The following is a 12,855-nucleotide window of genomic DNA, read 5'->3' on the forward strand; positions in this document are numbered from 1 at the left end:
GGTTACAACAGCACGGTGAGACCCCGCTGGCTGCGGTACCTGCCACCCGGTGCGCACCAGCAAAGCACGAGGCTGTGGGTTTGGTTCAGAGGATGCTGTCAGGAGGAGGCTGAAGCGTGAGCAGGGGTGGGAAGGCAGGACCAAGGTTATCAAAAACTGCCTGTTGTGGTAAAAAAACCCCTGTGTTTTACTGCCCTGCCATTCACCTTGCTCAGGGTGAAGATCCAGCTTCCCGCGAGCTGGTATGGGATAACGTTTTGCTGCCTTCTTACAAGGATGGCAGAGCACCAAGCAAGCACGAATTAGAAATCCAGGGCATTTATCCAGCAGCCAAGCATTTAAGCCCTCCACAAGCATTTAATTCCCATAAATAACCACTACAATACTCCCGCAAGGCAGGGGAGCACCCGCCCCATGGCTCAGACAGGGGAGACTGAGTGCAGATGAATCAATGACAGCCCAGCCCACACAACCACGGTCACAACCAAAAACAAAACCAAGAAGTCCTGCTTTCCCCTCTGTGTTCCAGCTGTTAGACAACACTGCCCCCAGTAGCTCGGCTCTCTTCCCAAACTAAGGTATGCTGCACTTCAATTCCCTGATTGTGGAGGGGGAGAAGGACAGAGGAGGAAGCAGATCCTGGCCTTAAGCACACTGGACACAGCCTCCACGGCTGCTGCAGAACTCAGCAACTTCCAGGAACTACATGGCAAGCCAGTAAACACAACACTGGCTCCACTTCCACTTCTCCTCTCTATGGGAATGAACAGGAGTCGTGGTCAGTGTGTGCAGGGAGAAAAAGGTGGTCCATGTCACTGATCAGACCAATCATCCACAAGAAGCGAGGATCTGGAGTAGGGCTGCACATCCTCAAAAGATCCAGGACTCTCCCATGACTTATAAAATATCTTTCCCAAGAAGCTAGAGAGTGCATCTACTTTGGGGGAAGCTTTGCGTCCCGTGGGAGCGGGGGTGTTGGAGATTAATTTCCAAAAGCAGTCTCCTTTCCCAGTTCTCTCTGAAGTTTTGGGATCAAGCTGCAGGCTTGGATGTGTCACAGCTAATCCACAGGAAGACAGGATGCAGCAGTGGGCTTTGCTGGCTTGGTTTAGAGATCTGATGGCTAGCTGTAATTAACTCTTTCAGTGCTGCAGATTCTAAATTACGCCATCGGGTACCACTCCAATCTGACTGGCTCCATAACATGGGTCACCACATGCAGTGCAAAGCAAATCCAAGGTAATGCAATTTAAATCGGTGGCTGTATCAGGTGCAATCTGTGCATGTAATCACAAACTAAATTGTTCAAGGACAGTGACATTGCTACCTTGACAGTTTACTCTCCTGCAAGCACTGGCAAGGCAGAAAGCTTTCCAAGAAATGGCTAATTGCAGGATGCAATGAGTGACAACAGGGGCAGCAGTGAGGGCCAGGGGTCTCGGAGTTCAGAGTCTGGCTGTTGGGCTACTGAAGTTATTTCGTGTTGTGTGAAACACAGATTCAAGAACCAGGGATGCTCCTGGCTCTCCCTGCAAAAAAACGGGGTGTGTCTTCTCTGCAAACTGAAACTTGGGAATTGTGTTGTGTCAGTCTAGCAGAGCCTCGAGTACCACCCAGACAGCTTAAGCTTTGTTTCCATGGCACTGTCCTAATACGAGCTATGCCCTATAACGGCTTTACTGCACAAAGGGGCAGCAGTTTTCTTTTTTCCTTTTTCTTAAGCAAAGCCATTACTTACTGCTGGTAGGAACCCAATCTGCCACATACACTAGCTACAGTGAATTTTCTTAACACAACTGAAAGACTAACACAGTCTAACCCCTGGATTCTTCTAGCTTTTGTCTTACCACCTCAGTTTTGTCTACAGTAAATTTTTTTAAGACTTCCGACACAAACTTTGCACTGATCCATACAATCAGTGGCTGCAAATCTAGGCAGAGTTCAGTTCATAAAGCCAGTGACTTCATGTTTTCCCTCTGCAGGAGTAAATAATGTTCCCACACTCCAATAGAAACCTTTGATCTGCACAGATTTAATTCATTACTTATGAATCTCTGGCCAACGCCACTTTGTCCATTTTAGTGGCTCTCTACTTGCTGTCACCTCCTGTGTCCAGAAGCACAGGGAACCTTTTTTTTTTCACCAGGTAGTGAAGTAGCTGAGAAGGGATCCTGACTAATGGCTTCACCAACCTGTTGCTTACATAACAGTCCTCTTCTAGAAAATCACCCAGGTAGCAATAACGAGCCGCCCTCTGCAACGGCTTTACAGAGGGCTGGTCGGGAGCCAAGATACTTTCCAACAGGAACTCTTCTCCCAGGGAATCACCCTGCATCATATTCCAGATGAGTGCCTTGTTTCGTTTTAGGAAATAGGAGATTTCTTTTTAATTGGGCTATGCTTAGGTGCAAGGGCGGTTTCGTGACAGAAATTGCTGAGGAGTCACTATATGGCCTGCTGGAATCATTTATGGGACCGGAACGGCAGCAGCTCTGCTAACACCTCAAAGGCAAGTGTCCATATTCCAAGCTCATTACACGATTGCTTGGACCACCGGCAGGTCTCGGGTAAGAGCCGTCTCCTTGTTGTCTCTGCACTGTGTCTAAGCCGTGAGATCCCAGAGGTGGTACGGCCATACAAAACACTGAAGGTGCCAGCTGATTGCTCTTTCCATACCCAAACTCCTCCTTTTGAAAACTCACTCTTTCCAGAGGGCTTTCCAACCCTTTTCATTTGCGGCGGGGTGAAACACAACTCTCTGCAGAGGGCCAGCTCCACACCGCAGGCAGCACCCAGTGCTGACTGCACCGGCTCGGGCAGAGCACAGACCCTTCCACCAGGTCTGCACAGTGCTCCCGTGCAAGCATCTGTCTGTGGGTGACAAGGCAAGACCCTGTCCCAAACCCCCTGTCCCACTCCTCTTTCTGAGGAAGAAATCCAGCTTAAACAGAGGTGTCTGAGGGAGTAAAAAGCATAGTTAAGTGGAGGGAACGTGGCTGCAACACTTTTCTTGAAGACTCTGCTCTGCATCTCACTGCGGTTTCCCACTGTTCCCTCAGCTCTCTAAGCCCCAGGAGAGGAAATGCAGCACACACGCTCTGCGTTGGGAGCACACACCACAGCATGGGGCCCGTGATTACTATCCTTATCACCCCACGGACTGCCTGGCATCGGCTGCAGAGCGTGGCTCAGATGGTTCTCTCTGCTGGCAAACAGCTCCGCAGCCTCCGCATGTGAAAACCATTAAGCAACAGCACAGAAGCAACCCATGAGGCAAAACCCGTGAACATTCCCGTACTGACAGCACGTTGGTTCCCGCTGCCAGCAAGACGCCGGAGGTGCTGGCACTGGGCTGCACACAGGTGCTGATGAGGAGCCATGGGCATCCCCTCGGAGTTCAGGCTTGTGTGACCAGCTCTCCCGACAGCTCCGCTAACGGCACGCACGCACCGGAGAGCCGGAGCCCCACCGGGCCTCCCTCGTCCACAGCCCAGCGCCGATGTGCCAGCGCCCATGTCCTACTGTTGGAAATGTGGCATATGTGAGCATCGGCGGTGAGACAGGAACGGAAACATCTGGTTTTTCCGAGCCACAGTTGGAAAAGCTAAGCTGTATTCCACTCCTCAAACACAACCAGCCCAGCTGTGAGGCAAGCAGAGGAACAGAGAAGCACAAAAATAGCCACTTGTGGAGCGCTCCTTCAAGCAACACGAGGTTGCCTTCCAAAAATAAATACACAAAAAGGAACGATGGTGGGTTTTTTTCAGCTATCAGGGGCAGCCATGTGCTCAGGTCACTGTGACACGGTGGAAGGATGCCAACCCCGACTCGGAGCTCTGCGTTGGCAGTGCGTTCCCGCTCCCCACCAGCCCACCACCCCAAGCCTGTCCGCGGCGGAGCGAGAACCGCATGCAGCTTCCCGCACGGTCCCTGACGGGACACGACACGGATGCTATCACCAGCCTGACCTAACCCAAAATCCACATGCTTCAGGCCGGACTCCCTCCACCCCCTTCCCGAGGCTTTGAGGGAGAAACTAACAACTTTGGCCAACACCACTCGTCTGGGCTCTCGCTTTCCCAGGCTTAGCTGTTCCTCGGGTTCCTCCCTCAGGAGGACTCAACCCACACCCTGGATCCTCTTTTTAGAGAGCCACTCCCACCTCTCCCTGACAATGAAGCATTTGCTGCAGCAGAACCTATTTAACCCTTTCCCAGCAGGATCCGTACCCCACGATTGAGCAGGGAAAGGTGTTTACAGAATCCCATACAAGCCCCCACACCAGGGAGAGGAAGGAGAAGCTTCACTGCCCATCCCAACCAACGCTGCAGGGAAAACTGCTCTTTTCCTCCTGGATCTGCAGAAATCCTCCTCCCGGCTAGAGGAGCCCAGCGCAGCACAGATCCCAGGGCCGAGGTCCTGCCAGGGGATGTTGCAACGGAGCTGCGAAGAGGCCATTGCTGGGGATCCGCAAGCACCATTAGCGATGGCTGTCCAAGGAAGTGGGCACAGGCTCCAGCCAGGGCTACAGACTCCACCCTGGAAATCTCAGTTTCAAACCAGCGATTAGACCTCACGACTTCATCACAAACATGCAAAACAGCATTACACAGGGCCAAAGGTGTTTCTTGATACAAGGAGCTGTCTGTGCAGGAGGGCAGAATATAGTTGCCCAGTTGTCACTGGAAGAAAAAAGGGGCATGGTATGGTGCCCAGGTACAACGTCTAACGGGTGGGACCAGGCTGGCTGAGTCCTGGCTTAGACCCGAACTCATGTCACTACAGACCACCCTGCAGGCTCGTCAAAAGCAAGAGCATCCTTCCATCAAGCACTGTCACCAAACCAGCGCATCGCACTATCCTAACTCTGGTTGCTAATTAAATTTAAAATTACGCTGGACTAAACAGAATAACACAGGACCATTTGCACATCTGAAACTTTGTCTCCAATCTCAGCTTATTAAAGTTTGTACTAGGCCTGATGCCAGGACGCCAGAGAGATGTACTCGTTCCTAACCTGAGGGGAGCTATTTTCATATATTTTATATCTTATTTCCGTTAGACTGGCAGAAACAGCTGACTGAAGAATATTATGCTTTTTTTTATTATCTCTATTTAAGTCCATGGTAGCACATCATCAAATTGGATGCAATCTTTTTGGGGAAAGGGAGGAGTCAGAGAGCAAGGACAGAATCCACTTACTGGTCACGGTGCCTATAATATACCATAAATGCTGCACATGGTCAACTTGCATGTTGTTGACACTCTTCCTGATTATAGTCATCCCTTAAAAAATTGGGAATGGCTGCAGTCACGTTTGTTTTTTTTCTTTTTGTGCTCTTTGCAAAGCAAGAACTAATGTTATATTTCAATTTGACATTTTTAGTTTTGGCTAACAGGGATGCCAGCTTAGCTTCAGTGTCTAAGTAAACAGTCCTTCGATGCAAAAAACAAGCTAATTGTTTACTGCAAAGGCAGGTTAAAAAATAGGGGTTGGGGAGGTCTGATTTGAAGCTCTTATCCTCCTGTTGGGCCGGGCAGCGACCTTCGGCAGAGCATGTTGGTGCCGGTGGCAAAAGCTGTACGGGGAGGCACAGGATGGCAGTCACTGCAGCTTTGCAGCCTTTAAACCTGACCTCAGTAAAGCCTGGAGAGAAGGGTGGGCTGATGTGGGGTGAGAGAAGGGTGGGCTGATGTGGGGTGAGAGAAGAAGGGTGAGCTGATGTGGGGTGAGAGAAGAAGGGTGGGCTGATGTGGGGCAAGAGATGAAGGGTGGGCTGATGTGGGGTGAGAGAAGAAGGGTGGGCTGATGTGGGGCAAGAGATGAAGGGTGGGCTGATGTGGGGTGAGAGAAGAAGGGTGGGCTGATGTGGGGTAGCAGCCGCTCCTCCGAATAGCAGTAGCGCCGTAAGTGCAGCCCACAAGTGGAGCTGCCAACTTTCCACTGTGGAAGAGACAGAAATTTTCTCTTTGAGCCTGACAGCGACTGCCTAAATCGTGCTGTTGGGTACAGAGGGACTACTTCCCAAGCATGGTGTCCCCTACACTCCCGTGTCCCCTGCACTCCCCATGCACTCTCCTCACAGTAAGAGCAAGCACCTCTGTCTGTGCAGCTCCCAGTCTGCTCCACCCTGGCAGTGGAAAGCACATCTCTGCTCCTGAGCTGTCCTTCTTCATCCCCGTCTACTTTCTTACTCACTTATTACAACTCAGAGAACTGTCTGGGGACATATGGGGTAAATAAGAGACAAGGTACAAAATCAAGCTCAACTGCAACAATCAATCAAAGGACAACAAAGCTTGCAGAAACGGAGAAAGGATGACGCAGAAACGTGTTATGGAAACCACAGTGTGGAAACCGCAGCATGACAAGAGATAAAACAAGGAATCCCATTAAATGGCAAACAGGGAGAGAAGCATTAACAAACCATATGAGTCTGTTTCATCCTACCTCCTCATTGAGTGATTTTTCTTTTTAAAACCCCTCTTTGTGAGAGCAGAATGAAGGCAGCTGGGTGAAACGTGAGAGAGTCGTGGTGGGACTGCAAGAGAAGAGCAGGATCAGGCCCACACTCTCACTCCAACAGCGCAAAACGCCACACGCAGAAAGGCACCACCAGTAAATTTAAAAATTGCAGGAAACACAGGGGGAAATCAATGCAAACCAGTACATGGTAAAAAATACACTGGATGTGAAAGGATCCCCAAAGGAGGAGGCGAGCAGAGACACGGTCTTCCTTTCTGCTACCACCCGACCAGGGTCAGGAGCGGGCACCCACACCGCGGGCACTCACACCGCGGGTCCTCCCTCTGCCCCGCGGGGCTGCCGGATGCTTAGCTACGGTTTCTGATCGTGTGGGTTTCTGTCACTACCAGGGTTTGCAGGTTTGGCTGCACCGAATTGCAAATGGCAAAATCTTTAAACGCTGGGCTGGAGTCAAGGAAGCGAGACACCTTCTTGCTGCTCGGGATTCTGCCACGGAGCAGGAACACCCCCGAACGCCACCTCCCTGGGGATGCCTTTTCTCACCTAGCGGGACATTTTTGTTAGTACATTTTTAAACGCCACCAAAAAATCCAAAGTTTTAATTTTAAAAAGGGTAAGTTTCTCAGTTGGAGGAACAGCACTCAAATTTCTCTGAAGCTTTAGGAAGGAGTACGAGAAACGACCCAGAGCTTCTGCTCGTGCCATTGCTTTAATGGCATTACGGTGGCACTCCACTAACACCAGAGACCATTATGCTCTGACAGAACAGTACAGAATTGCCTCCTTGTTTGGTGCTTAAACTATAGTTACAATTTCCTTTATATGGTTGGTCTCTTACACAGACTGAATGAATCTCGTTTGCAAAATATTTATCTAGCACCTCATTTGGGCCTTTTTTCCTCTCCAAAATTTCTTACAAAAGAGAAACAGAGCCTTGTTTTCGCTGGGGATACGTTTTTTTCTAGGAACAGAAGTAAAGCTATTTTGCCTTTGTGGACTGGACACTACTGTACAGACACGCCACTGCTGGTTGTTCTACCTGACTCGGATTTTAGTTTTCATTGGATTTCTTTTTTCCCCCCAATAGGTTTTGAAGACACCCTGAGCCTTGAAAAGGATTTTACTGCATCACATAACAATACCAAAATCTACTGATCATTGCCAACTCTTGAAATTTAAAATATCACAGACTGTAGGTTCCTGAATCGTAAAATCTGTTTATTTTAAGAAGGTTTGCTTAGGTGAAGTCACCAGCAAGGCAATGTAATCCCAGGGCTCACTGCCCAATCCACAAAAAAAAGCCCCGCTGGGTTTTGGATGAAAACTACGATCCCGAAATCTGCAAAACTTCTGCTTCAGCAGGAGTGTGGTGACAGCACAGCTCCCCTGATACTTCTCCTTCTCACCCATCCACAAAGAGCATTCCACGTTCACGAAGGAAAAATAAGGCAGTTTCAACTCTAGTCTCATAAATTGAGACTCTAATCTCCACTTCAAAACTACCGTGATAACTAAAGATGTGCCAGAAATAGTCAATATTTGTAAGGGAAAGTCAGAAAATCTTTATCAGGTTTATTTCCAGTTGAGGAGTGAAAGAAGTGATACCAGCTCATGAAACAGCCAAGTCTCAAAGTAAATGCGAACAAAATCCGCCAGCCCTGCAGCACAGCACTTGAAAAGAGATCAGGCCAGAGCATTTCTCAGATGGAAAAACTCAGAAGTGCAAATGCTGCCACTTGAAGCGTGTTGCTCTTGAAGTGCAGTTTTTTATGTTGCACACCGCAGATTATTTGGAAAAACAGACTTTGCTCTTGGTTCCAGCCAGACTTTGCGTTACACTTTAAGAACCCGACTCTGGCGATGGGAGAGGGCCAATATTCCCATTCGGTCTGCCTGGAGACTGCTTCCAGCCAGGTATGTAGCGTCTGCGAGCAGCAGAGCTTATTTCCTTAGTGATTCTTTGGAGGGGGCGTTTCTTCTGTACTCCCAGTAACAGTGCTGCCGAAGTTGGCATGTATTTCTTCAAAGTTGCTACCTCTGTAACGTCGGATACGAAAGGAATTCAATTCCTAAACCCTACTTCTACAGCTAGAGGTATGGCATCACATCTGCCAAGTGCCCCTGCTAGCACACACGCCTGCCGCTGAACCAGGGAGCTTCAGTGCTGGTAATGTTCTGAACTCAGCCTTCTTAAAGGCTGCTTTCGTTTCAGACTAATTAAAAAAAAATGTTTTGTTGAGATATTAAAAAAATTTATTTCCTCTAATGACAGAATAGACAGCAAATCATTAAAAGCATTATTTACTTTTATCTGTCAGTGTTCAATAAAGGCAACAAGAAATGAATAGACAAAACTGCTTGCATAACTTCACTGTGTCAGGAGCCAGAGTCCCTCTCACCCCGACAGAAATTCATCTGTAAATCTTCCATGGTTATAATGACAACATAAGTACACATGCCTTCCTTCCCATCATCAGGAGGCCGAAGAGGGCAGTAAACTTCTCCCCAAAGGAAGTCCATGTGCCACAGCAGACCGCTTCAGCACATCTTATAGCAGTCATCAGACTATTACCAGCACACACTTTTTCAGCTGAGTCGTGACGGAACACACGAGATGATCTGCTGGCTGACAAAGATGACTGGACAGTCTGAATTCCAAAGACAATCACCCCTCAGCAGAGCAAAGCTCTTCTCCTTACCGCCCTGCTCTCGACAGTGCTGTAAAGACACGTTTCTCCGTCGGAATCAGAGGAAGGTATCAGTAACACTCTCCTGCCGTTGCAGTTCATTTGCTTTCACTGATTTCCCCGTCCCACGTTCGGGGTACTTTGTTTTGTTGACCTGCGAGAGCTTTATGTCCGACTGCAATTTGTCATCGCGTAACAGGATCTAATCCAAAACGTTGAGGGAGCTTTTACAACTCAACGCCTCTGAACAACAATAATATAAACAGTCTCAAACACTTACTACGAAAATTAATAATCCTAGAAACACACTGTAATAACCTCAAATGCTTAAAAAGCCAAATGAAGGACTTATTGTCACAGTCTTCAGAAGGCTGCTCTACAAGTGACCAGCGAAGCAACCCCACATTCAGTGTCCAGAGCTGTAGATCCCCGTGTCTAACAGACTGATGCCACAACATCAGAAACTCCGTAATAAAAATCAGTCTGTCCCAGTTAGGGACTTTCTGCAACAAATAATGGCTGGTTTGTTTGGAAAAGTCTAAACGTATCTTGTAAGAAAACAGTTGGGAAACACCTTGTCTGCTGGATTTAGAGACATGCATATTTTCCTGAAGTTAGTCTAGATATATCTTGCCGACCTACAGTTTAATATTTACTGTGGCACCCTGCAACTTCTGCAATCTCTCTGAATCTGTACTGACACTAAAAAGTGGAAACTTAGTTAAGACCATCCGAACAGAAAAGCAGACCCTTAACTTTTGAAATACCAGTAGAAATTAGTTCATGTGACATTTTTCTACTGTGCCGGGCCCCACATCATCTCTCCTACATGAATCACTCGATGCTTTTGTCTCCTCAAGAACAGAAAAGTTGCTCCCTAAGGGAAACAAATTTAGGTTCGAAAATAAATTTTAAAAAACCCAACACTTTTCCCTTCAGTCTGTTTTTCGCATCATACAGCAACTTCATGAAAGTGACTGAGCACACGGACCATTCTAATGCCCCTCCAAGAAACATTCCCTTCTGACTGATTTTCCCAAAACAAGAGCAGCATGCGGACACGAACACACCCGTCACCTCATCCGAGCACTTTCATGGAGAAGTTTCTTGGTTGAACTCGCTACCTGAGTCTTTTAGGTTTGCTGATAACAGAACTCTGTTCAAACCACATCTAACTGCTCGTTTCCCGACACCATTCTCCTCCCGCGATTTCCCCCAGAACCTCAGAAATTAAACTCCGGGCACAAAACCTCCCGCCCCTCGGGCGCCCCCAGCAGCCCCCAGCACCGGGCTGTGTCACCCCGCGGTTCGCCCGCACCTGGTGCCTCTCATCCCACCCGCGGCTGTATCCAGCGTGCCCGCCGGCTGCCAACTCTTGCCAAGGCGGGAGAAGCGTTCGGAGGCGACCCAGGTTGGGCTGAATCTTGGAAAAAACGCTTCTCCAGGTGCGGCACCGAGCGCATCCCCGCGGCACTGGCTTTCGGGGGCCACCAGCCCGGCCGCGCTCGCCCGCACCCCCCGAAGCTGGTTTCACCCCCCGAAGCTTTTGCTCCTCCCGGGCCGCTTCTGCCCGCGCCCGACCCCGCAGGCTCACGGCAAACTTCGAGCCATGTCTCCACGCCCGTCCCTGCTGTCACGCGTCCCACCTCCATCGCGGCCCAACGCCAAACGACCCTCGAGGAAACACTCGAGGACAGATTAAGCCGCTCCCCGCGGAGCCACCGGCCCGGCCCCGCCGCGCCCCGGGGTACTCACAGCGCCGTGGCGGCGGGAGGGATGCCGGCCCCCGGGCGCTCCATCCCGCGGGCAGAGCAGTTGACGAGGCAGGCGGGGCCGCCGCAGGTACAGTCGGCGGCGCAGGGCTGGCAGGCGGGGGCCGGGGGCAGCCGGGCCGCCGCCAGCCCCCCGCACAGCAGGGAGCAGAGCAGGCACCAGCCCGAGAGGGGCAGCCGCGCCGCGGGGACGCCATGTTTGCGCTGTGATCCAGTGTCTCCATTTCCAAAAGGCATCTCTCCCTACGGGCATGGCATGGCCCCGGCCCGCCGCTCCCCCGGCCGGCCGGCCGGGCCCGGCCGCGCCCCGCTCCGCTCCGCCGCCGCCGCCGCTCCGCGCCCCCTCCGCGCCGCCCCGGCTCAGCGCCCGCCCGGCATGGCGGCCTGGCCCCGCAGGGCTGGCGGTGCGCGCTGCTCCGCGGCGGCGCCCGGCCCGGCCCGGCCCGGCCCGCTGGGCTCCCCCGCTCGCCGCGCTGACAGCCCCGGCCCGGCGCCGCTCGGCTCTGCGCTCCGCCCGGGCCGCGGCCGCCGCCTCCCCGCTCCGCCTCCCGCCCGGCGGAAACCCGGCGCCGCTTCAGCCCCGCCGCCCGTCCGGGCCGCCCCCGCCGCGCGGCCGCCCCCCCCCGGCCGGCCCCGGGCGGCGGCGAGGGCTGGAGCGAGGGGAGCGCTCCGCTCCCCGGCGCGGCGGCCGCCGCGGGGCTCCCGGCCCTTGCTCGGCAAGGGGAGCAAGGGGATCCCGGGGGCAGGGGGATCCCGGGGAGCAGGGGGATCCCGGGAGCGGGGGCATCCCGGGAGCAGGGGCATCCCGGGGGCAAGGGGATCCCGGGGGCAGAGGCATCCCGGGGAGCAGGGGGATCCTCGGGAGGCAGGGACATCCCGGGGAGCAGGGGGATCCCAGGGGCAGGGGGATCCCGGGGGCAGGGGGATCCCGGGAGCAAGGGGATTCCGGGGAGCAGGGGGATTCCAGGGAGCAGGGGGACCCTGAGAGCAGGGGGATCCCGGGAGCAAGGGGGATCCTCAGAAGGCAGGAGGATCCCGGGAGCAAGGGGGATCTTGAGAAGGCAGGAGGATCCCGGAAGCAAGGGGGATCCTCAGGAAGCAGGGGCATCTGGGGGAGCAAGGATATCCCAGGGGGCAGGAGGATCCTGGGGGCAGGGACGTTCCCGGGGAGCAGGGGGTATCCTGGTGGGAGCAGCTCAGAAAGGGGGCAGGGCGGGCAATGGAGCATACAGTTCTGCTGGATAGACGCTTCGTTGTCTCAAAATGACAGGAGGGAGCTTTCCCTCCTCGGCACACACGGGCGATGGGCAGAGGGGAGCACCAACGCTCATCTGCAACCCTTTTTGAAGGATTTTGGCGCTCAGTTCCCGCAGCTGGTGCCATTCCTGAGGCTGCTGCAAATCCGTTGAGTCCAGTAAGAGTTGCAGGGTATGACGTGTGTTACACACCTGCAGCACGGCCGGTAATTCAGGAGAGGGATGAAGAACAAGGCAGATACTCTTCAGAGCTTTTTTTCTACTGCTAACCATAGCAAAGTCATCGAGTTTCAATGCCACTTGCACCCTGCAGTGGCCCAGGGCACTGGCCATGGCTCAGACCAGGCCAGACCTGGTGAGGTCAATCCTGTCATTATATGATGGCTCCTCAGGGATCTGACGGCTTCTCAAGGGTCTGAACGGGTTCTCATCTCTCCAAAACCAAACCCAGCCCCATGTGAAAGCTGTGGAGAAGGTGTGATAGCTGACAATCTCACAGGGGCCTGAATTTGTTGGTGTTCAGTGTTGTAGTCTGTGCGAGAGGGGACAGCCTGGCACGGTGCCGCGAGCTGCTGGGGGCTGGCTGACCCGCAGAGGAGATGGTGGGAGCAGTGGACCAGTGCACCGTGCCCAACGCTTCCCTGTAGTGAGTG

The 12,855-nt window shown here is 52.5% G+C and overlaps 1 protein-coding gene across 2 annotated transcripts in view; it reads right to left on the minus strand.

Moving 5' to 3' along the window:
• Positions 1–11,183, minus strand: part of PKD1 (polycystin 1, transient receptor potential channel interacting) — a 94,065-nt gene extending 82,882 nt beyond the window's left edge. For both annotated transcript variants that reach the window (XM_086622551.1, XM_086622550.1), the window contains exon 1: positions 10,930–11,183. In XM_086622551.1, coding sequence (XP_086478677.1) covers positions 10,930–11,183 — 254 coding nt within the window. The remainder of the gene's footprint in view (positions 1–10,929) is intronic.
• Between the last annotated feature and the right edge of the window lie 1,672 nt (positions 11,184–12,855).

Source organism: Tauraco erythrolophus, chromosome 17, assembly GCF_009769465.1.
Source record: "Tauraco erythrolophus isolate bTauEry1 chromosome 17, bTauEry1.pri, whole genome shotgun sequence".
NCBI lineage: Eukaryota > Metazoa > Chordata > Aves > Musophagiformes > Musophagidae > Tauraco > Tauraco erythrolophus.